The 26567-nt window shown below is 37.9% G+C and overlaps 1 protein-coding gene across 1 annotated transcript; it reads right to left on the reverse strand.

Annotated features, from left to right (window-relative positions):
* Window positions 1–11079: 11079 nt before the first annotated feature.
* On the reverse strand, window positions 11080–26200 carry pou2af1 (POU class 2 homeobox associating factor 1). The gene is made up of 5 exons (XM_077566123.1): window positions 26169–26200; window positions 15633–15760; window positions 12093–12132; window positions 11734–12002; window positions 11080–11641 (listed from the first exon to the last, which is right to left on the reverse strand). Exons 1-5 carry the CDS (start codon window positions 26182–26184, stop codon window positions 11234–11236), a joined length of 861 nt encoding a protein of 286 aa, XP_077422249.1. The 5' UTR covers window positions 26185–26200; the 3' UTR covers window positions 11080–11233.
* Between the last annotated feature and the right edge of the window lie 367 nt (window positions 26201–26567).

Below are 26567 nucleotides of genomic sequence, written 5' to 3' on the forward strand. Positions count from 1 at the left end.
CACAAGGGGGTTTAATCTGGCCCGCAAGAGAAATTTGTAAAGTAAAAAATGTTTTTTAAGGCAGACAAATTCATCAGCCAGCTACAATCAAATCATAGAAATTCGCAATTTCACAAGCAGTCCTCAGATGAGCAGTACAATTTGTACATGGCATTGTCCTGGATGTCATTATTTTACACACAACTTAAAAGTTACGGTTTGTTTGAAAAATAACAATAATTAAATCATAGACTGACTTAAAAGTGTTAAATACGACACAGATTCAATTACTGGTAACACAAATACATATGACAAGGATTAACGTCCTTATAACTTCATTAACTGCGCAACACAATGCATTCTGGGAAAAAATATATATGCAAGTAGATTTAACACATCTGGAACTCATATAGGCAAAGTGTTGCTGCGTTTAATTTGCATTTGTGTTATTTTTTGGAACAATATGATTACAGTTGAGTTCCATAATTTAGGGCTGGCCCACAAATAGTGAACATCTGCGTATAATTGACGGAAATTGTTTTTAAATTATCTACCATTATTTTACCAATCCGGCCCACTTGGTAATATATTTTCCTCCATGCGGCCCCTGAGCAAATATGAGTTTATTAGTAGATACTGATGCGCCTCTCAGCTTTTTAGATTGTTAATAGCCTCCCTTATAAATAAATTTATATGATATTATATTTATTTCCCTTATGAATACCCTTTGTCGAGTGAGCGGGTCGGCGAACAAGGAAGCCTAGTCGACTTGAATGGAGAGCTCCAGCAATGGACGACTTTATGGTCCACTGTCACCTCGACTTGTTGTCGAGCAGCTCAAGTCACAAGTTATGGTGACAGTGGACAAGATAGTCGTCCATTGCTTTAGTTCTCCAAAGCAAACCGGCGAGACTTCCTTTTTTGCCGAGCCGCTCACTCGACCATTGAAAGGCAGTTTGCAACTGCGGAGTCCAAACCAAGACACACTTAGGACCGCCCTCTCATTTGAATAACATTTCGTCCTGGCAGCATGGACCAAAACTGCCAAAATTAAGAATAAATAAATGATTAAATAAATAAATACATGACTAAAAGTGAAAATAAAAATCAATATAAAAAATATAATTCAAAAATTACATACAAATGTATATGTATATATATATATATATATATATATATATATATATATATACAAACCCCAATTCCCAAAAAGTTGGGACACTATACAAAATGTGAATAAAAACGGAATGCAATTATGTGGTAGTGCATAATTTAAATATTTTGTTTGGAATAGAACATGTCAAGGACAGGTCAAAAGTTTAAACAATTTTTTTTTATCATTTTAAGGGAAAAATATGTTGATTGTAAATTTCATGGTGCCAACAAATCTAAAAAAGTTGGGACAGGTAGCAATAAGAGGCTGGAAAAGTCAATTGCACTTGTAAAAAAAACAGCTGAAAGACCAGTTACCACTAATGAGGTCCATTGGCAACTTGATTGGAGTATAAAAAGAGCTTCTCGGAGTGGCAGTGACTCTCAGAAGCGAAAATGGGTAGAGAATCGCCAATTCCTCCAATGTTGCGCAGAAAGATAGTGTAGAAATATCAGAAAGGTGTTTACCAGGGAAAAGTTGCAAAAAGGTTGAAGTAATCATCATCTACAGTGCATGACATCATCCAAAGATTCAGAGAATCTGGAACAATCTCTGTGTGTAAGGATCAAGGCCAAAAAATCATACTGGATGCCCATGATCTTCGGGCCCATAAACGGCACTGCACCGCAAACAGGAATGCTTAGTGTAAGGGAAATCACAGAAAGGGCTCAGCAATACTTCCAGAAAAGATTGTGGGTGAACACAATCCACCGTGCCAGCCGCCGTTGCCAGATGAAACTCGACAGTACAAAGAAGAAGCCATTTCTAAAGCAGACCAAGAAGCGCAGGCATTTCTCTGGGTCAGGGGTTATTTAAAATGGAGTGTGGCAAAGTGTAAACCTGTTTTGTGGTCAGACGAATCACGATTGGAAGTTCTTTGTGGAAAACTGGGGCGCTCCATCATACTGACTCAAGAGGACAAGGACAAGCCAAGTTGTTATCAGCATCTGTGATGGTATAGGGTTGCATGAGTGCGTGTGTCACGGGAAGCTTCCACATCTGGAAAGGCATGCAGAAAGGTATATTCAGATTGGTGAACAACATTTACTCCCATCCAGGTATCATCACTATCAGAGAAGATCTTCCATTTCTCAACACGATAATATAATGGGAGACCCCATGCAGCACCAATTATCACATCATGGATGCGTAGGAAAAGGATCCGGGTATTGAAATGGCCAGCCTGCAGTCCACTTCTTTCACTTATAGAGCACATTTGGCGCAACATAAAGGGGAAGGTGCAACAAAGAAAGCCCAAGGCACTTGAACAGTTAAAGAGATGCGTGTTAGACAAGAATGGGACAGCATTCTTATTTCTAAACTTGAGAAACTAGTCTCCTCGATCCCCAGACGTTTGCAGACTGTTGTAAGACGAAGAGGGGACGCCTCATAGTGTTGAAAATGGCCTTGTCCCAACTTTTTTGAGATTTGTTGACACCATGGAATTTAAAATCTATTTTAAAATATTTAAATTAGTCCACTGTCCTCATTCTTTCTCAGCTGCTCTAAATAGAACAAGAAACGAACATTTGAACAAGTTCACTAGCAAGATACATCACATTTAAATAATAACAACCTCGGATTTTCTGCATACTTGAAAGTTACCTAGATCTACCAATAGATGGCAGTAGAGCACAATAACAAAACAAGCCTCTCAAAACTGTAGCTGGTTTCTTGTGCTTGGTCAATAAAAAACTAAAAACTAAAATAAAATGTGGGTTTTCTAGTCAGGATATGGGGCACAACGCATGGCCATTGGAGAGTTTCATAACATCGAAAGACCAGCTTTTATGTTCAAAAGCACTTAATGTATTATGCTCATCGTGCTCATGTGAAATAAAGCAACTGTGTGCAACAGGTGGTAGACGAAACAAGCAGGAATGCCTATGCGTGTAGGTGCAAGTGAACCCGTGTGCGTGAATGTGTGTGTTTGTGTACAGCCATAATGGCTCCTGAAGAAGTTGCTGTGGAATTCCTCAGGCAAAGTGTTGGCAAAAGTAATGAAGTGGACAGTCAACAGACCTTTTATTATTCCATTACAATAATTATATATATATTTAAAAAAAAAAAAAAAAAAAAAAAAAACTTTATCACAAGCCTGTGTTCACCTCTGTGTCAGTTGTCTGCCTGTCTTTGTGGTGTGAAAAAACTAGAACAAAAAGTACAGCAACATTTTTTTGCCGAGGTTGAAGTCTTTGGCCATAATAAAGCACAAAACGACAATGCTCATCAACAAAGAAGACCTTACGTACACTGAAGTATGCTGGTGGCAGCATCATGCTTTCAGGACAGTTATCATTCAGCTGGAACTGAGGCCTAAGACAAAGTGGAAGGAATTATGAGTATTTCAGAATAGAAGTAAATGTTAGCACAAAACCATTGTGCTTCTGCTATAAAGCTAAAGCAAAAAAAAAAATAAAAAAAAATCCTACTAGAACATCTGAAATTTATTTTTGGGGTTATAACCAGAGTCACTTAAAATTATGTCATTTTGGTGGTGCATGCCGACTCACATTAACAAGTGGCGGGCAAAGAGTTTCAGTCACAGGCATTCAATGGGGACTTAAGTTACCGAATCCACTTTTAATCCCACCACAATCATGTTGCAAAATAATATACATAAGCAATATGTGACTATGCTTGGCATTCAAGAAGCATTTTGTGTATTTGAGGATGAATGCCATCATTGTGAAACCAAGAAATACCTCTAACTTCCAATACATCACCTCAGAGCCACTCCAAAACTCTACGGTACATTTCATAATCAGCAATAAAAATAATAAGAACTTTAAATTAAATACAACATACTCACCAGAGATGCAGATGCAGAAGACCTACCTCCTTTCTTTGTTCCTGCCATCTCTGTAAGTTAGCTAGCTATAGCGCCCATACATGCCACTCTAAAAAGTGCCCCAAAACAACATTTTCTCGGTGGAAACCAGTCAGCAACTGTGTTTGATTGACCTACGCTCACAATGTCTAGTTTGTTTTGTAAAGTAGGCCATGAAAATACATTTTTAATCGTGGCCAACATTGTCCAATAAATCAATCTTTGGTATGTATATTCATCTCAACCAATCAGAGGATGGAAAAATGCCCACGTCACTGTGAGCCCTCATGAACGGTAAATGTAAAATCTGATAAAACCCCATATCAAACTGACGGGCGAACATTTGCAAGTTTTTGCCAAGGTAGTGATTGTTGATTTGTCTTACGGCTTGTTAAAGGTCACAACATTTAGCAAATGTTGCAACCTTGAACGAACGCTGACGAGAATTCAACATTCGCTACCTTCACAAAAACTCGCAAATGTTCAGCCTTTCATGTTTGATAAGGGCTTAAGTTAGAAAAACACAAAAAAACAGCCGTTTCAATGTGTGTAAGTGTGTGTTCGGATTCTGAAGGAGTGGTTGATTACATTTACAGGGCAACACATAGATGCCGAAATATGATATAACAAAAACAAAAAACAGAGTGTGTGCCACATTTCTAAATTGTTTATGTTTATTTCCCCTCTCAAAAATACTAAATAAAAATTTTATTGAATTGTACAATTTCTAGGTCACATTAATGGTGGAAAGAGTTTGTTAAAGTATTATACATGAGCATATATACAATTTAGGGTATGAATTGAAAAGCATTGCTCATTCTGCCAAACAAAATAAAAATATCACATGTAAATATATTTAATTGCACTTTTTAACAAAGTCCCACTCCACTAATCAGTTATAATTAAAAATAAATAAAATATACTGATTAGTCAAGAATATTTATGAATCTTGGATAAATGTAGTGCAAGTATAAGTACTTGACTTAAAGCTTTACCACCTATGAATTGTGAAGTTATGTGATCGGATTTACAGAATAAATCTTGTGCCTTGGAAACCCCTTAAGAAAACAAATATTTTCCGTATTCCAGTGTAACACAATACATTTCCAATCAGCGTATTTGCAGCCATGAGGAAATGTAAGTCAAGGGGTGTAACAATGAACAGTGTAAATAATCTCACACAGTATTTCGCAAGTCTGCCCTTCACCTTTGTGTGCACATATCAGAGGGAGTTTCTTCTGACTCAGTCAAATGCGATTTGTAGTAATTCTTTTATATGCTTGTGTACAAAGCACCAACACACACCCAGGCCAGATAACAGAAAGTCTCAGTTGGAACTTGGCAGGTCAAACAGTGCAAGTTGAAGTACTTTAAACAGTGCAGCTGCACAGAGAAAGTGACAGGAACTTATTATTTACACGTCAAACATTACTAAGTGGTACTAGTCCGTGCGAGTGAACAAGACTTTTTTGGAAAGCACTTGTTGTTGTTGGCAGTTTACTGTATTTGCTTAAATTGGTGCGCGAACAAAATGTTTTTTGATGACACGCAATCGTTATAAAAGCAATATTTTTGACAAGGTTCTTGTACTGTAGCTGATTAGATTGTGTAGGTTGTAAATGCTGAATTTCTTTACAATTCTTCTTTGTGTTCCAAGATATTATCACGTTCATTGGAACCTGGATTCTTCTGGTTTATAGACTGACAGGACAATCCCAGTTATGTAATAATCCACACAGGGTACAGGTCAGCCACTACTCACATTGCTGCCCTCTGGAGAATACTAAATCCTAGTAAAAATAGTCAAAGCCGTAATTTTTCTTTTTTAATTATGTGGTGTTAGGTGTAACCATCCCGTGAAGTGATAATGAGCAGAAACAACAGGCCTCGGCACGACCAATCCTGCTTGTTTCTCCCACAGTTCTTCACTGCAAATGAAATTTGAGATGATTCCAATGCACAAGGCAACAAGCTCCAGCATTTGCAGCCCCTGGGCTTCTTGGAAGGAGTTAATGCTTGGTAACTTTGTCATTCACCAGGCATTTTCTTGTAATTTCCTGTGTGTGGTACACAACAGTGTCACAAATAGCATAATAATAGCATCATACACATATTTTCAGATGTGCAGTACAATGATTATTACACATCTAATGGTTTAACTGCTTATGCAATATTTGTGTTCTGTTTCTGAGTGAATGTCAGGTAAATTGTAAGCGCAGACCATATAGCAGTATTAAATTAAGTAGCCTCAAAGATGATGCACATGAAAACACACAGGTTCCTGAAGACAAGCAGACTAAGGACGTGGACTGGTACCATGTCTTGTGGTCTGACGAGACCAAGAGCAACTTTTTTTTGGGTTCAGAAAGCGTCAAGTGCGTGTGAGTACAAATAATACTATTTATTAACGTTTAATTCCTCAGTAATTTTAAATGTTTTCCCCTTTTTTCTCCAGAGTTTTAAAGTTGCATTTTACAGTTTATTCCCTTAAACGACCGACAAATACTTGTAAAATTAAGATTCATTTGTGAACATATTTTAACAATAAATATATGTATTTCTAATGTGTTTTTTGGGGGGGATATTGTGTTTTCACAGTTACAATGATTTCATATTATTTTACATTTAGTACAGCGGTACATAGGAGTTTGAACATAATTCGTTCCTGTGAAGTGTTCAAAGTCCGAATTGTTGAACCTCCGAAACATTTTTTCCCATAGGAAATAATGTAAATGCAATTAATCTGTTCCCAAGCTCCAAAAACAGAAAATTTCTATTTAAATTTATATTTATGTTTTTGACATTTCCAGTACAGTACAGTATTTAAACAATAAAAATACCTTACCTTACCTCACGTTACCTGTTGTGGTGTGATGGCATCATTAGATGAAAAATGCTATGTTAATGCTAGTTGTAGTTCAGTGCTGAGTTTGTGTATTTTACATTGGGCATATTGTTAGACTACTAAGCGGTCCTTGCGTGCGTTGTTTAACGTCAGGCACGTTGTTGAGGGGGGGTCCTCGTGCCAGTATTTACGGAAGCAGTCATGGCAGTTACTACGGCGCGATAATCTCCTTTCAAATTCCGCTGTGGTTCGTAGCACTGTATGTTTTTCTTTGCTGCAACTGGCACTGTTGTCTTTCTTTGGGCCCATGGCGATGAAAATTGTCATGGAAAAATCAAAATGCACTCGTTAGTATGGAGCACCTCCGGGAGTATTCACGATCTGACTGGAAATGAGCAGTGCATCGTCTCAACTACCGCAACGTGAGCATTCTGCATTCCCCGGCTTCGCTCGGCTTTGCTCAGCTTCACTCGTTTACCCATTTTCAAGGTATGTTCGTCTTAGCTTGCTTTGCTGAGGTGTTCGAACTCCGAAAATGAGTTCAAACTCCGAGGCATTTTTTAATATGATTTTTTGGTTGAAGTCCGAATTGTACGAGTTCCGAGACATTCAAACTCCAAGGTTCCACTGTATATAAGATCAAAGTCTATTTTTAAAAAGCTAATGTTTTAAAAAATATAGGTAAAATCAGTAAAATAAAATAAATATCGAAATTCTTTTTTTTTTTTTAACAGTGCGTGGTGATGACCTACTGAAGCAGAAAAACGAGATTTCCTCCCTCCAGAACTGGGCATCATCGCAGTACTCCAGCATGATAACAACCCTTAACACACCTCCGAGCTGACCACTGCCTTGCTGAGAAGCTGAGGGTAAAGCCGATGGACCATTGAGCCTGTGTGGCAGCCTCAAATGGAATATGGAGTAGCACAAGGTCTCTGATAACAACCAGCTCTGTTATGTCGTCAGTGGAAGTGGACTAAAGTGGCAACCTATGAAGTGCTGGTGAATTATATTTCAAAGAGTAATAAGAAAATGCTGAAAAATAATGATGGACACAAATGAGTGAAATTTCTGCCACAATTGTATTCACTTTTGATGCTAGCAGTTCAGACATTAATAACTGTGTGATGAGTTATTTTGAGGGCACAATAAATTTACACCATTAGACAAGGTGTATGCTGACTATGTAGTAAAATGACTTTTTTTTCAGTTTTGTCCATGAAAAGACATGACGTCTGTGAGGGGAGTACTCACTCTTATGAAATATTGTAAGACACTTAGATGGAAAAATCATTTTAGGGGCAAAAAAAATACTACAACATAACTTAGTGGGAAATTACATTCGATTTCATGCTTGGTACAGCTTTAAATGACACGCTGTGCCTTGATTAATTAGTACAAAATGCTGCTGTTCAAGGTAGTGGTTAGACACGTCATTCCAAAGGCACAGAATGTTTTAAAAATCAACCCAGAACAAGCACCAGAAGTTTTCTTGGAAGTTTTCCCCGGGGGGGAAACTGACATTGTGAAGCTTTGCAGTTCACCTGGAAAGATCTAAGATGTTATCTTTTCATGTGCTGCATCACCCTCACGTGAACAATTTGACCAAGACACAGTTTACATCATTTGTCCATTTTATTTTAAGGCTGGGGAAATGTGATTTTTGTCTTTTGTCATCTTCCAATGCTCAGTGTTTGTTTTCACCCTCATTCAAGTAAGTTGGGCTCACCTTGTGTCACTTTTTAGGATCATGATGAAGATAAGTATTCCTTTGTTACATCGGTGAAATCCCTACAAACAACTATAATAATTGTTCAGCTCTAGGGGCACAAACACCTGCTGTATGGGAGATGGACAGGTAGGAACGTACATCAAAAGAGATGTGAACAGAAACAGTTTAAAGATTGTCAGGAGTTCCGTGCATGATGGGAAATACCCAGACAGTCACAGTCTCTGGCAGCTAACAGATGATAATGTTTAAAAAATATCAATAAATTAACTAATCACATAAGCAATGTAATGATGAAAGTAAGTGTTTTAGGTTAGAGTCGCTGTTGTAACTGTTTACTTAACTTGTTCATACTGGAATGTGGCTTTTAAAGCCTCCCAATGATCGTGAACAGCATGAGGATTGATGGATAGATAGATAGTATTGAAATGTTTTATTATGATTTATACCCAGATATGCATGTCCAAGGCATGTGTGCAATGTGATGCTCTAGTTGCAAGACAAACATCTGTTAAACAACACCTCAACATTGGAGTGTTGCCTAGCTCGCAAGTGTAACACTTCAGTATAATACAGTGTACAAAGGTACAACGATTACTTATGTATACAGTCACAATTCTCTCACTACTTATGTTGCTTTTTTTTTTTTTGCTAAATGATTTGAGTGGTGACTCAAACAGTTAGCACGATTGTCAGTCGTTGTGTCTATTGAAGCTTCTATGGGATTTCTTCTGACTCACTGGCTTAATCCAGGGTGATACGGCTGCTCCAAGAAAAAAAGACAGTGTTGAAAGGCAATATTGCTTCTGTACGACGGCGTATTAGGGCCACGTATAAATTAATATTTTTTAGAGGGTGGGGACAATATTTTGAGAAAAAAATATCTAATATAATAAAAAACTCGTAAATTTGCGAGTTAATAAGGTGGCAAATTTGCCACTTTTTAAAGTGGCAAATTTTCAACTTTATAAAGTTGCAAATTTGCGAGAAAAAACCTCAGAAACTTACGAGAAATACATGTAGCATAGCTATAGTCTAATCATTAGTGGTGGTCATTCGTTGGTGGTTAATGGGAGACTGTTTATAAATAAAAGGCAGGATGAAGACAGATTCATTCTTAATCTAAACTTTACTGTCATTCATAGCAGCCAGAGCGACAACACCTTCTGATCCCCTATCAGCTGACTAACACTAACTAACCAATCAAATTCTAGAATACTTTAGATAAATGCTAGTGAATGACGGAGAGCAGCAGATTTGACACATCAATTTAGAGACTTGTACAAAAAAAATACCAAAATGTATGAACGTGTAAATAATAATTCTGGAAAAATAAATGTACCAGTTAATATACATTTTAACAAATCAACTTAAATGCTTGATCATCCAGGTTTGGACCTTCGCAAAGTAAGTCGTCTTTGTCGCTGGCCAGTGGCCGTACACAACGGTTCAAAGAGTGAATGCTTAACATCATATGGTTAATCTCTGTTGAAGCAATTCTCCTTATTTGAAAACCCGACCAAAAATTATTGGCACAAACTGTCATTTCTGATTTTTTTTTCTCGCAAATCTGCCACTTTAAAAATAGTTTTTTGTCGGAATATTGCTCCCGCCCTCTAAAAAATATATTTATACGTGGCCCTAATGCGCCGTCGTACTTCTGACACTGCTACTTAGTTTTTTTTTGTTTGTTTTTAAGTATTATTATTTGCAGTGTTAATTTTGACAAGAAATTTTAATTTAGTTTTAGTTATAGTCGCAACTTTCTTCTGTGCTAAGTGTGTACACCATGGGTGCGCGGCACCGCACAGGGTCAGTACAGTATTTGTTTTTACAGTTTTTTCAGTTGCTATTATTTTAGTTTATTGTATTCTTTCACTTTCTTATTTTTTCTTTTGTCATTGTCATTTAAAGTTATATTTAAAGTTGATATTTCAAGGATTCAAAGATTTTCTTTTCTCAAAATTCAAGGATGCGAACGTCCAAGGATCTTTTTTTTTTTTGTCTTAACACACATTTCCACATGACATGGCACTAAATACAATCCCTGAGGTCCCAGGTTAGCCCAGTAAGTCCCAAGACTTGTGAAAATAACACAAGATAAAAATATATAAAAGAAAAGGTTAATGCTTTACAGCAGTTGTAAATCAGTAAGAATTGTTTTACTATTGATAGATAAATCTATACAATAACCTTGTATACTTCATGAAATGAGTGGATAAGGTCATACTATGGTCTTGTCATTCAAAGCAAAGAATCTTAATACTCGTAAAAGTTTGTGCGTAAGTGACACCCACTGAAAAGGAATGGGGGGGGGGGGGGGCTTATGCATAACATATATTTTTAAATAATCGGCAGATTAATCAGTAATTGGCTGTTGTCGGACTCAAAAAATGCATATCGGTCGGGGCCTAATTTGTGAGTCTAATAAGGACAAGCAGCATAGAAAAAGAGTACATGAATGGTCTCTTCCATTTGCATTCTGAACAATGAAAATGTATTCATTTTAACTTGAAAATGACCAAAAAGTAAATAAGTCCTGTATCATCACTTTATTGGTATTTACACAAATGTCAATGTGCGCAAACATGCCAAGTTTCATTTTAAATCAGATATTATTTCTGTATAACTCCTCTATCCTTTGCACTTTTGTGGTCCCTCGAGTCAAAAAAGTACCCTATTCCTAAAACTGAGGAGTCAAAAAGCACTTGGCAAAAAGAATGAGCTACTGTATGACACCTTGCCTCCTGAATCTCCATCTTTCCCCTGATCCTCCAGAATTTTATCAAGTAGGTTTGCTGCTTCCGATTCTACTTGATCATCATCCAGCACCTCATTGTGTGGTTTGGGGTTTGCCTGTTCTGAATATTGCAGTGGCTCCAGGATCTGTGGCTGAGAATCTATAGCTTGGCTGGACAAAGACTTGGACAAAGGAACATGTACCAGAGAGGACCCTGATGGAGTTGTAGACCCTTGGGCAAACTGGACCCCTGAAATCATGGTGGAGATGGTGGTGAGGGGCCGAGTCCAGGGGATATAAGCACACCCTAAATCTGGGAGCTCCATCTGAGGAAGGGAGCATGTTGCTGCAGCCACAGGGATGGCCTGGAACAACAAAAACAAATCTGTAAGCAGTGCTAATTCCCTGTTCCTAATTATTTTTTAATATAAATTTGATTCTATTTCCAACTACTCACCCCAACGTTAGTGAGCAGCGGTGTCTGTGTATAGGTCAGCATGGTGTAACTGGGGCACATAGTTTGCATGTAGACATCCGCTGTCAAAGTGGGGCCGACTGGGCAGGCCGGTGGCTGAGTGGAGGCGACCTGCTGGCCATAGTCAGGTGAGGACCAAGCTGTCACAGCCGGCTGAAGTCCATTCCTGCTGACAGGGAGCGAAGCTCGCCATTCATCACATACTGGAGACTTTGCTTGGGAGCAGCTGGCTACATCAGCCCCAATGATTCCTGAATTGAATGAAAATATATGCAGTAGAGTAAATCTGGCAAGCTTCACATGCAGGTGTTTGACTGGAAGGCAGATGATTAAATGAGTACCTTGTGTCAATGTTGACTGGTTGTTGTATGTAATCACATCCTAAAAAAATGATACACATTGCAACGATGAGTGGAAAGCTGGAGTGACAGACTGAAATCAGACAGAATCATAATTTTAAGTGCTGCTGAACTGTCACATATATATCACCATACTATATATATGCAATTTAGTCTTGCACGATTAAAACCAGATGTCAGCTATTGTATATGAAGGGGCTGTGTTCCATAGCACAGCAACAAATAATTAATTCTGTAGCAACCTACATGATAAAACTGGGGAATATTTTTGTTGTTGTTGAGTTAGGTCAGACAGCCGCTTAGTTTTGAGGGCAGAATCCTAAACTGATTGCACTAGCTTTTTTTGTTTCATTTTTTACGTCAAGCGATTGAGTTATAGGATCCTTGTTTTCTTAAAATAATAATAATAATAATAATAATAATAATAATAATAATAATAATAATAATAATAATAATAATAACATATTTGTATGTGTGTATATACAACACTAAGATGGAAGAGTTACAAGTTTTGAAAACTAAAAAACTAAATAAAAACCCAGAATAAAATGAAATAGAACTTACAACGGAATGCCCATGATTACAAAGTTAAGAGGAAAGCCAGTTCTAATGACAATCAGTGGTACTTTAACTTACTCCCTACTACACTGTGTAAAATAAAATAAAATAAATAAATACAATAAAAACATGTTAAAAAAACGGTAAACTCTTTGGCTGGGTTGCCCAAAAAATTACAGTGAAATAACAGAAACTTTCTTATTTACTACATAAAACAAAAAACATAAATGTGCTGTTATTAGTTGTTTTACATGAATTTATGGAAAAAGGTTTTATAATAATTTGTGTTTGATGTTATATACCATTTAATGACAAAAATTGATGTGATTCATCTTTCAAAACATGTTAAAAAACTGTTGAAAAAATAGATAATTGGTTTAAAATTGCACGAGTTCACTTTTATAGTAATTCATTTATACAGCACTTTTCCACCTTATGAGGCTCTCAAACTATTTTAGATTTTGACTAGTCATTCACCTTCTGATGACGCAGAATTAGGAGTTCAGTATTTTATTATCTCACAAAGGGGATAGAACCCACAACCTCTGGGATAGTAGACGACGACGCTACCACTGAGCCACACCAACACTGTATTTTTGTCATTTTAGATCACATGAACTGTATACAGAGGCAGCATCCATAAATCCAATCTTTGCTTTGCATATTATTCACCCTCTCAAGCTTCCCCTTTCCCTATATATCATTAGATGTCCTTTCAAAATAAATGTTAATACAATGTCAATGAATGTTACCATCTAGAACATTGCAGAAATTGTAGTTATTTTCAATAAAATAAAATAAAACATTAGTCAATTAACAAATACTTTATCGTAAAATTACAAAATTTTGACTATTTGATTTCTCAGTAATTTAAAATGTTTTTTCCAGAATTTTTTTATTTTTATTTTTTTTTTTACAGTTTATTCCCTTAAATAACAGACAAATATTTGTGAAATTAAGTTTAATTTGTGAACATATTTTACCAATAAATATCTGTATTTCTAATGCGTTTTTTTTTTGGGGGGGGGGGGGGGGGTAGGAGAACATATATTGTGTTTTCACAGTTACAATGATTTCATGTTATTTTAAATTCAGTCCATAAGAGCACAGTCTATTTTTGAAAATTAAATGCTATTTTAAAAATATAGGAAAAATCTGTAAATTAAAATAAACATTGAAATTCTGTTATTTTAGGATTTTCAGTGTATGCTAGCTTTCTGTGTGATATTGATAGTATTGACCTACTGGGAGCCGTACACACATCTCACCTCAGTGTCTCAATTGTGACTGCACAAAACAGTTGTCACATACCTGTAGATGAGTCCAATCGTGACCAGCTCTTCTTACTACATTCTTACTGCAGCTAATCACTGGAATTTTGCGTATTTGGAGGGTAAATTATGGAGAGAAAAAATTGACATGCTAGAAAAAAAAAAGACTGCAATTTTGGAATCAGCATGACAATTTTAATTTTAATCAGCACAAAAATGTAACTCAACAGATTTTTTTTTAATTTTAGTTAAATCTTTTGCATTCATCCCAGTAGCCTCTAAACGCAACATAGAGAGAGCACTTAGACCACGGGATATGCCGACTGAAAACGGGTCTGATAATGTGACCACTTATTTAACAATGCAAAGTACACCCTGTTTTATTATTATTATTATTCGTAGTATTATTATTATTGCAAAACAATGAAAAATAAAAAATAATTGATAGTTGTAAAGGATGTCATGGTTTTGTCATAATGCTAATTGTGACATAGTGTTCCAAATGTGTTTACTCTTACTTACTTTGGGAAACTGCTGTCTCTTAAGCATTCACCAAAAAGTTGTCTTGCCAATGAGTGTGTTCTGAAGGATGTGTGTGTGTCTTGTGTGGGTGTGTGTGTTGTCTGTGTGTGGGTGCAATAAAAAGCAAAAGGGCTGGAACTTTGGCAAGGCTGCAGGTTATTTTGCATAGGGCACTGTGCCCTGTCCCGGAGCCCTGCAGCAAATGGCTGTAACTGTCATGGAAAAACACCTGCATTACATAAGGACAAAATCCCCCTGTGTTCAGGAAAAGGCTGTGGCTCACGCAGGGCTTTTCTTGTAGCTTTTGTGAATAGCACTAATGATTGGGAATTATACTCAAGCTGTCGAAATGTCACATTTTTTTTCAACCTACAACTTCCATGCCACAACATTCAGACCAAATGACTTTGTGTTTGAAATCTGTGTATCAGCCACCAAGTATTAGTGGTTATAAAATGATCACAATGTTGTTCATTCCCAGACAGTTTAAATGAGTAAAAACTCCAAACCAAGCAAAATGCAACTGATTGAAGGAGCATCATTTACAAAGGCATCATTCACCTTTTTGAAACTGAAAGCTACTTCTCAAATATTGATTAATGCAAAGGGTTACCAGTTTGATGCAGGCTTCTGAAGTAACAAATTTGCTCTAATTACCGCTATATTAATAATAATAAGAAGAAGAATAATCAATCATATTAATTAAATTAATGTGAAAACACTGATCATCTTAATGCTTTCTCACAATAATTAGGAAACAGTTAAATAACATACACAATACTGTACTTTATTTCCATCTCTGTTTAAATTTTTCAAATGATCATTTCTACAACATTCTTAGAAAATCGCAATGTCCTATTACTGTCCAGCAGGGGTACTTAACTTGGCAAGAGCCAGACAGATAATGTGAATCATTCTAAGGAGTTCTTCACAATATCAATTTGGGACATCTCGAATGTACAATACTTTAACAACGAATAATTGCCTGTGGCCCCTATTGCTGAATAGGTTCTTGCACATATCGGTCTTGTTCGCACCCCACCGCCGACCAAAACAGTCCGACGCATGTCTGTCATTCGCTAGTATTATATTTACAAATATTTTCCAGAGTCAAATTTTGTTCACACTCTAATGGGTACTGGTCATGTGTGGATCTATATGATATGCTTACTGCAGTATGTGTTGTTGTTTTGGTGCTCAGCAGCTTTACACTTCTTTTCCTTCGCAGCAGCTCCTTGACTGGGTCTTTGACTCGAACACCCTGGTATGGTCTGGACCTGCTCACAGGAGCCGGATGGGCTGGAAATACCAAAAAAGAGACATGGGTGCAACTTTATTTTCATTTTGTGGACAAATAAGATATGACCACATTTATAATGTATGGACTACAAGACTTGACAGAAGGACCAGTTTAGAAGCTGGATATACTGTACTAGAAATCAATTGCATACAAAAAGGAGAATAATGAAAATATTGTTACATGAGCTCCTCTGTAACTGCAAATCAAATTGAGCACTGATCTTTTGGTAAAAGCTCAGAATCATTGTATTATTGGATGTCATTAGATTTAGTTTTATCATTAGATACACAAGTGGTGTATATTTGTAGTGTTTTTGTAATTTTAATGTTTTTTGTTTTTCTGCACATATCCAATCAGTTTACAATTCAAATTTGCTCCCATTATCTATTATCAATAGTATAGTATAGTATAGTATAGTATAGTATAGTATAGTATAGTATAGTATAGTATAGTATAGTATGGTATAGTATAGTAAACTGTGATCGAGTGAGTGATATAGACCTGCAGGCTATCAGCTCTACCAGTTGCACCACCACCCCACCCCAACCCCTCAAAAAAAGAAAAAAGGTAGAACAGAATATACAGTAGCCTACATGACTACATAAAATGCCATCAGTCTGCATGACTTCAAGTCATAAAGACGAGAAGAATCTAGTCTTTATTTTGGGAGAAATAAGAATCTAGAAACACCAAAACAGAGAGAGAGAGAGAGAAAGAGAGAGAGAGAGAGAGAGAGAGAGAGAGAGAGAGGGAGAGAGGATATTGTTGACTCACAGCTACAAATTCTTCTGCCTGCTTGAATGACAACCTAACGTCAGTTTTTTACCACAGTAGTTATTCAGGTTTTTCTTAACTTCTACTAGACAAAGTACATATCCACCACTCTTGTCCATTCATCCATTGAATGTTCTCAGGGAGCTGGACGAAATGATACCAATTCACACTAATATTTACACCCTCACTGGACTTCATGTTTTTAAGTATTCCTCCTCCTGAAATCATACTTGCGAATTCAACCAAATTTGAAGTGAAAACCGATACTAATTGAAATGGAATTCATCTTCCATTATGAAAGCAGACCTCTTTTTGATATTGTACCGTTACTTTGGTGTTCAACAAAGTAAGATGTCTGTTTTTGGAGTGGACCAGTTGCATGAGGCAGATGACACCTGCCTGTTCATGTGTGTATGCTGTATATGACACTTCTTAGACCACCCACCAGGCTGTAATGAACTTGCTCCACTGCGTGCAATTTTTTACAAACTGTAATTTTTCTCTAAGTGCGTGTCCTTTCTTGTCTACAAAAGCATTAACATTTTTCCCCTCACCAAATCTCAGTTCAGAACTCATGTGTTTAGATTTTTCTTAATTTTTTGTGGCTTTATTTTTTTGCCACATGTATTGCATAACATTTCAAGAGGGAAAAGAATAAAGAGAATATAGTAATACAAGTAGCAAAATAATAAACTGAGTGGGCTCACACTCAAAGCAATATGGACCGTCACATGTCCAAATACATAAGTGCGTTGTCCCTTTTTGACAAAGCAAATTTGGAGTGTTTTGTTGTTTTATGTTTTACTGTAGTTAAAACGATACTTGGCTCATTTAGCCATTTTCAATAGTAACGAGTTAATATTTTGTCTATAATTAATTTGATAAATTCTTGATGCACAATTAATACCTTCAAGAACACATTTTGACTGAAAATGACACCACACGTGCACAGAGCTCAGGTAAGGACCAATCATGCAACAACAACTTCGCAAACGTAGTTAGCTCTGCTTACAGCTAGTGTTCGACCCAATGGATTGACCGCCGCTTATCTTCCACAGCTAGGGCTGCAGGTGGTCGCCACCGAGTCCCGTACTTCAGGCTCCCGCTGCTTGCCGCCCTCTGCTTTGCTCTCGAAAGCTTTTACTAGCTTCCTTCCACTGCTATATAAAGATGACTTGACTAGCCACTCTTGTTAGCCGCTTGATCCAGCCTGTTGCTCGGCTAACTCCCACTAAACACTCGTGTTAGCTAGCTCGGTCATTCGGTGTCACTTGCCGGGCTTCTCCCTGGCTGCCAAGTCGGTGTTGCTTGCCAAGATGCTCCCTCGCTCATTCCAAATCATAATATTGGTGGTAGACTTGCGAAGCGTGGTCTCTCTGAGTCACCAGAGTTTGTGTGCTTTGAAATGCATGTGCTTCGGCTGTATTATATTGTTTGGCGACATCTAGTGGTCAACTTTTACACACTGTACCTTTTAATGTATTAATTGTACATAAAAAATAATTACAAATTAATTCTCGACAAAATGATAACTTTTATTTCTGAAAATGGCTAAATGAGTCAAGTATCCCTTTAACTTCCTTTTACACATTTGACAAGTTACAATGTTTAAAAAGTGAGATGCTTGAAGTCCATCTATGATGCAAATCCTGCCTTGGGTCAGGGGTGAGCTGGATACTATATCAGTTGACATGCTAGAGGCGCAAAATTACAACAGACATGCCAATCTCACGGTGCACGTAGACAAAAAGCCCTTCGTATTCAAACCAAGTCTTGAATGAACCTGACATGCATGTTTTTGGAATGCAGGAGGAAGTTTCCGAAATCATGCAAGCAGGCTGACTCCACACAGAAACGTCAGAGATAAGCTACCTAAAACCTTTGACTGCGAGGTAGACCTAGCATGCTGGCGGGAAAGAGGCCAGGTATTTATTTTCTATCCTGCTGCTCCTTTTTTATTACAGGGAAGAATGATCTTATCTCAGCTGGTTTATGAGAGGTGAAATGTGGTGTACACCTGTGCCTGATCACCTGTCGTTTTCAGGATATAATAAACAGGCCATTGAAAGAACCGCTTTCATACACGGGTTTCATACATGGACAGTGGCAGGACCACACCGCCACCATTTTATAGTGTTCTCTGCCAAATGGCTATTCAGAGAGGGACAACATACAGTTCTAGCGTTCTGAACTAGAAAATGTATACATTTTCACAAAGTGCCCCATCCAAGTCATGGAGATATTCTAAGTCCACTGCAGTTCAAACATGGTTGAAGTTGTGGTTCACGACATCAACCCAGTCAGAAAATGTCAAACCCTTACCAGCTCTACGACAATGAGTTGGAAAGTGAGGGCTGACTGTTGGGGTGAGACTGTGAAGTTGGTGGCCAACACTTAAGACAGAGAAAATAAATCAATTTAACGTCCACGTTCCCACTGTCAATATGTAGGCTACAACTTATGGAACGGACCCAGAGTCAGAAAAGAGCAAACTCATTGTTGCAATTGCTTTTTCTTTGTGAGTAATCACAGTCACCCCACCATTACTTGACTTGACCTGATGACTAAAAGGCATAGCTGTTTCTTGCTATAGGCCAAGTAGGCGGCTGCCTAGGGCCCCCAAGCTCTATGTGTAGTCTTACCTGAGGACAATAAAAATGTCCTGTCTTTATCTGTCTCTAATATTTGTTTATTACATGGCTTTTATGCTTAAAAAAATAAACATAGGATATAAATAAAATAAACTGTGATGATACGCAGTGGCTGGTGTTTTTGTGTTACACAGTTAGTGACATAGAGCCTCTACGTCACTAAGTGTGTGAAAATGATTGACAGCTATCCATCTACCTTTCCCGTTAGCGGCAGTACTAATGGCAGTGTAATGGCATCAAAAATAAGTTATCTCAGCGGCGCGAAAAAACGGAAGAAAAAGAAAACTGAAGAAAAAAAACGGCCAAAGGAGAAAGGTTGGCATTTGTTGGTGTTGGACAGTTTGAGGCGAAACTCATTTTTATTTTATTTTTAGCAAGTTTGTTTATTTGTTTTGCTAGCCAGCTCGCTAAGCGTTAAAAAGACACTGTACGTCACAATATTTAATATAAAAAAGGATTAATTTTAATATTCTGTATTACTGGAATATTACTGTAAATAAAATAAAAAAAATAGCAATATTCACTCATGGTCTATTTGCTTGATAACCTAAGGAGCTATTTTAATATAGCTTGTTTTCCTTGTTGAACTTTAAAATTGAGTTTGTTTTGTTGTGTTTTATTTAAATTAAACATTTGTCTGAATACTCAAAAGCTGTGTTATTTATTGATGTAAAAATGACTGTCAACTTAAGATGTTTAATTTTAACTGTAGTCTGTTTTGCTCATAAAGTCTAATAGATGGTGGTATCTTAAGAGACCATTTAAAGGGTTAGGAATCTTTTCATTGTAGTTTGGCAAACTAGGGGCTCCCAAACAGCATTTTGCCTAAGGCCCCCATGAAGCTAGAAACGGCCCTGCTGAAAGGTCAAGCATGCAATGTCACGAGGTGCTGATCTTGGAAGAAACCTGACTTGAGATCTTGTAGCCATTTGGAATAAGGGCTTCACTGACATTTTCAACATCTCACGGGTGTCATGGCATGTTTCATCCTGATTCAAGTCCTCCACTATTGTGCCTGTCCCCAAGAACTCACATATTACAGACCTGTGGCGCTGACATCTGTAGTCATGAAGTCTTTTGAGTGTGTTGTCCTCACTTCAAGTCAATCACAACTTGAGGTGATGGAGAACTGCTGCAGTTCCCCTAGAGAGCCAGCAAATCCACAGCCAATGCAGTCAACTTGACCCTCCACAGCATACCACTACTGCTAGACCCCTCTGGAAACCACGTTCATGTTTTTGGACTTCAGCTTGGCCATCAACTCCATCTTCCCAGCTCTAATCTGAGACATGCTCTTCCAGCTCAACATGCCCAAATCCCTCTGCAGTTGGATTACAGACTAAATGACTTACTGTAAGCAACTGAAGCTGGGGAATACCGTCTCGGACACAAGGACCATCAGCACCAGAGCCAATAAAAGCTGTGTACTTTCTCCCCAGCTCATCTCCCTGTACATCAACTGCTGCATCCTTTAGTCTGTAAAACAGATCAGGTTTATGTCAGTCGGTGCTGAGTCAGCCTAGTGGAAGGAGGTGCACCGGCTGGTGTCCTGGTGCAATTGAGATCTTAACATCCAGACAACAAATGAGATGACTGCAGACTAAAGAAAGGTCACAGCTCCACGACGCCCCTTCACCCTCACAGACTCCTCCAGCTTCATTCTAGACTCTTTCCGCTTCCTGGGCACCACCGTCAACCAGAATCACAAGTGGGTGTCGACCATCATCTCCCTCATCAAAAAGGCCCATCTGAGGATGTTCTTCCTGAGACAGCTGAGCATACTCAAGCTGCCGGCCAAGATGTTTGTGCAGCTCTACAAGGCCATCATCGAGTCCATCCTCACCTCCCTTCTAACGCTGCCAGGAACAAGCACAGACTGCGCTGCTGAGAAGGTGATCGACTGTAAGCTCCCAGAACCTATAAGTGTCCACGACCTGGGGGCGTGGAGGTCACATTGCAGCTGGCCCTACTTACCCTGTCCTGGACACAGTTTGTTCGGACGTCTCCCCTCAGGCAGGAGGCTACGGTCAATTCGGACCATGCCTCGCGCCACATGAACAGCTTCTTCCCCTCGACTATCAGGCTTCTGAACACTACATAAACCGGCATCACTTAAAACTTCAAACCTACACTACTGCACATTGTTTTCTTTTTATTAATTTACTTATACTTTATTTCATTATGACCATTTGTGATTTTTGTTGCCCCATCAGACTGAAAAAAAAAATCCTAGATGTGAATGTACCTTTCATTGACAAATACAATAATTTAACTGATTCTGGTTTCCAATACACTCCTTATGCTGCGCCAATCGAGCCTGGCAGGCCGCACCAGCTTTTTTGAACAAAAGAAAGTTGGTCGTTTAAAGCTATTTCAGCCCAGCTCAAACCGAACCGTACAATCAAATTTATTTATTTACTGTAACGTATTCTTTGTGAGAAATGTCACACTTTGGAGCCCGAAGTCTATCATCATAGCTTGATCGACATCAAATGAAGTGAAATCCTTGGTTCTCCAGAACACGCTGTTTTATTAATCCAACAGGCAACATAACACACACACATCCAACAGCCAACTGCCTTAACTCCCATCATAGCTCGCGGGAGCCAGTGTATACTTCATGGACAATAGTAATTCCCATACATCACACTTTCAAAATGCTGCGCGGGAAAGACGATAGTTTGTTTCATTAAGCATTTAAACCATTTTAAATTACCAGAAACTCATAGAGTCATTAAAACCCCAGCAGCTGACAGCCATAGAAGCATTTCTTTGAAAAGAAGACATGTTTGCCTTGCCTCCCACCAGTTTTGAAAGAGTTGAATCTCTCAGTTAGCGCTACCTGTTTCAAATAAGGTGTTGTACATCAAAAGAGAGCCACTTATGACACCATGACTCATCAAGGTTTTACTGCAACAAGAACTGAAGTCATTCACCACTGTCTCATTAAGTGCGTTTCCATTACCCTCAGTTTTGCGCAAAAGACAAATTATGCAAAAGCAAGCTGGTAATGGCAACACGTGATTTTCGAAAAAACTCTCAATTATTGCAACAAAGTTTTAACGCTCTCATGAGGTGGCTTTTGAGGCGTGTCGAAATAGAAGTGTTTCACAAAAGTGTAATGGGCATTTTGCGCATTCCCTGTAGTCACATGACCAACGCCCGGTCACGGAGGAAAGTACAGGGCCACTTGCTTTCGTGTCGGAACTGCCTAATGAGGGATGACAAGTCTTTTTAAACACAAAGCAATTTAGCTATAAAGCCAAGGCCGCCGCTCCATGCATGCTGCATATCGTTGCATGATAAATGGCCGTTCACCCGGGTAATGAGCAATCAAGCGACGTCTGGCGCACATCGTCGTTGAAATCCGTTTTCTCCGTCTGCACCATAACACGAGTTATAAGCGCGTGCATACACAACACCAAATGCCCGAACCTGCCCGATAAGGGGAAAGAGATGTTTTTAAAGTAATCTTAACAACTCCGGGTGTCCGTCTTCCGTAAACATTATGAGCACCTCCTACAGAACCACCCCTGCGCTCCCCCCAACCGGGCATCTCAACTCTCTGAAATTCTTCGGACAATTGAGACAGACACACTCACTCGTGTTGACGGAAACGTGCAACTGAGGGGAACAAAGGCAGAAGCGCAAGAACTGGGACGTGGCCCACACGTCGCAAACAGGAAACGGAAACAAAGCTGATGTGTAAAAACCAGGAAGTCGGAAGTCCCGCCTCCTCCGTGGCATATACCTCATTGTACTTTATGGAAATAGTACTACTGTTTACTCATGGACTGAGATATGAATATTATACATTTTATATTGTCGCTGTCCTGTGAAAAACACGTATGTCCATTTTTGTAATTTTTGTAATTTTTATGTTTATGGGATGAAACTAAATTTTAGAAATCTGAAAAACTTAAAAAAAAAAATGGACATACAGTAAGTGACGTGTCTTTCATAGGACAGCGACGATATGTAAGTCCGTCGGTCAGTGAGATACGGGCTTAAAAGGAGCCCCGACTATAATGACTATATATTTGCATTTTGTAGAAACTTTATCTGGACGTATGCCGCCATTGTTATTTACGCCGCGATGCATTCAGTGCGTAGTTATGTAGAATGGCGTAAGTAACTCCTATAAAGCTTCCGTAGTGTTCCTAAAGAAATAACATGCGATCAGGAGAGTCACTCTCCGCATTCAAGAGTTTTGATCCTTGCTTTCTTTATAGGCGTTTCACATTGACAGAGAGCCAGCCGCCATTCTACGTCACTACGCACTGAATGCGTTGCGACGTAAATAACAATGGCGGCATACGTCCAGATAAAGTTTCTACAAAATGTATTAAACTGGAAATGATTTTTCAAAAATGAATTTCATAGTTATGTTAGTAACAACCAAATAAGTAATATAGAGCTTGTCACTATAGTCGGGGTTCCTTATAAGGGTTTAAAATCTGTTTTTCCACAGTTGAAAAGGAACACACTGTTATTGTGTATTCGAGTAAAGGAGAAGAACCGAATTTCCCCATTGTGGGGCCAATAAAGTTTAGCTTATCTTAAATAGGATCACCTCTTAAAGAGACCACTCAAAATCATGAAGTACTTTACACGGTCTTTCCATTCCAGTTACCTCCCTGCAGTGTGTCATTTTATGAATGATGAATTTTGTACTGTATACCTTAATTTGAGTGAAGCAAAACAATAAAACTATTTTGCCTCTAAAACTAATTTGTTTTCTGCTTTGTAATACAAGTAAATAATTAAGTGCATTATAATTGTTGAACAACAAATTAAAAAAATCATGCCTAACAATAATAATCATATTTCAACATTTCATCTTATTTTAGGAATCATCCTTTTGGTTAAAGCCCTTCTACATGCTGGCCTGTTGACGATTACAGATATACAGTAGGGCATAATGGCATAGATCTTGCAAGATAGTCTAGTAAACTTGTTAAGCACTGTACACATACACCTTATTAATGTGAATGGACTGTGTACATTGAAATTTATTCATCTGCATGGTATTTTGTTAAGTTTAATATTCAGCTGTCTATGTTGATTTCACGGCCTGGTCACCCTTACAAAAAAATATTTTTGATCTCAATCACCATTTTCACCTGGTCAAATAAAGGATAAGTTAAAAAACACATTCTACAAACCTAATCGTTAGTATTTCACCAGAGTGACAGTTGAGAACAGGAACTGTCTCCTTGTCACTTCTACTGCTGTGACAGACCTTTAACCCCTAGAGGGTGTTTGCAGCTCTCGCAGTGATAAAGGTGAAAGGGCAAGTGTCCGTAGTGCCGCTGGGTATGTGCGTCCACTTAATCTCTATTGTAAAGGTGAGATGGTTCTGACTGTTTTCCCTTTGTTCTTATCAGCAGCTGATGGGTGATTGATAACATTCTACACGTCAGACATTACAATTTCGGTGTAAACATGTGGTCAAGGTTGAGAATTTGTAACGTTTGTTTTGCTTTTTTTTGTTGACTAAATGATGGAGTTGTTAATGGGATTCATTTTGAACATCCCTTAAAGTAAATTGATATCTTTCCTTGCCAATCTTTGGATAAATGTATTGTTATGTGATATATTCATATGAATAGTTACAATAAAAATCAAGTGAATGTTTTGTTTCTTTTCAGTATGACTGACAGTGTCGCAGTTCACTTGACTTCTGTGCTGGCAGTGTGGGTTCAGTTGCCACTCAGAGAGTGTGAATCTGTCTTTACACTAAATGAGCCCTGCGATTGACTGCCGGCAAGCCCATGTTTAAAGTCTGTCTTTTGCCTGACAACATGTGGGATGGGCGTCAGTTAGTTCCCCGTGACCCTCAACAGAATCAACGAGATTAAAAATAAAAATAAAAAAGAATGGATGGGAATTCTTTGTCATTATTGTAAAGCTCACGGTGAGCACAAGAAAAGAAGATTATGCACAATCCTGTTGAATTCTCAGTGGGGTTTTCCCAATATAAACTGTTCTGAATCACGTGGTGAACTTTAAATGTGCATAGGCACAGGAATGATAACATCAGCAACGAGTGAATGGAATGGACTGTAAACAGAGACTTGATATTGTCCCTGATTACATCCACAGATTCACAGCAGTGATAGTTTACAGTGCAGGTGCTGTTCTGCTGGGAAATGAAATGTCAAGAGGTTGTCTATAAAATATTTCATTATTACATCTTGGGAAGTAGTAATGTGTCAGAAAATTATCCATGATTATAGTTTAGCTTTATACTGTAAGTGATAATACCGGCATATTTAGCCTTTCAACAAAAATAATCCTCTTTTAATTCTGAAAATATATGAACAGAAAATTCTTAATCACAAATCACACATGATAAAAGCACACAGATAACTGAAGAGGGACTCACTCAGTCAAAAAGAGGAAGCGCCACAGGTGCACAGTAATTTACAAAGATGAAGGCTTACTACTTTTTTGCATATCAAGATTAAAATCCATTTTTAATGTGAAGCCATTTGTCAAATGATCACCGTTCTCAAAGAGCTCCACAAACGTTAAACTACGAAACAATACTTGTGTAAAAGTGACTGCAGCTGTTAAGTGTTAAAAACTTCCCAAAAGTACATTTAAAAAAATTAAAACAAAGAGATGTAAGATCAAAGTTACATTGAAATAGCAAGAATTCTGATCACGGTAAAAATCAAGATCCTGATATTGCAAAGTTGGATATGTTGTCATAACACAATAATGTGTTGGTCTTGTGTACTTTTTAAAAATTGTTAATTTCATGAATCCCACACACATAACTAAAGTGCTTGAGTCAAAAAGGAAGCGCCAATGTCAAAGTGAAACGCTATTGCTGCTGCAATCATTATCTCAGGAAACACACACATCATTGCATCAATTAACATTGCAACCAAATAAACAATTACATAAAACGGATAAGCTTTATGATGGAAATACATGATATATTATTACAAATTTTTTCATGTGTTATACTTACATTTGTCTAAGTGCATACTGCTGATGTTGCGAGGCAAATCAAGCAAATCAAAGAGAGGTGCTGGCGAATGTACTTTTTAATAGGCAAACAATTCTCTTGGGATGTTGCAGCTTCTACAAGTCATGCGTCTACTTTTAGCACTGATGGCAGTATAGCCAATCAACGCTCTTTTTGTTTTTCACCAGAGATATGAATCATTTCAAGATACATGAAACTAAACACAAAGTTTTACTGTTAGATTTCTATACATGAAATCTGGCAAAATTGTGCATGAGTGCAACAAATGTCCCAAAATTCCAATATCAAATCCTCATAACTCCACAGTTTGGTGAACATTTGTAAGTATCAGTAGTTGTAGACATTTTGTTTAAAAAAACATTTAAAAAATAAAAATGAGGC

Source organism: Vanacampus margaritifer, chromosome 5 (genome assembly GCF_051991255.1).
Source record: "Vanacampus margaritifer isolate UIUO_Vmar chromosome 5, RoL_Vmar_1.0, whole genome shotgun sequence".
In the NCBI taxonomy this organism is placed as follows: domain Eukaryota; kingdom Metazoa; phylum Chordata; class Actinopteri; order Syngnathiformes; family Syngnathidae; genus Vanacampus; species Vanacampus margaritifer.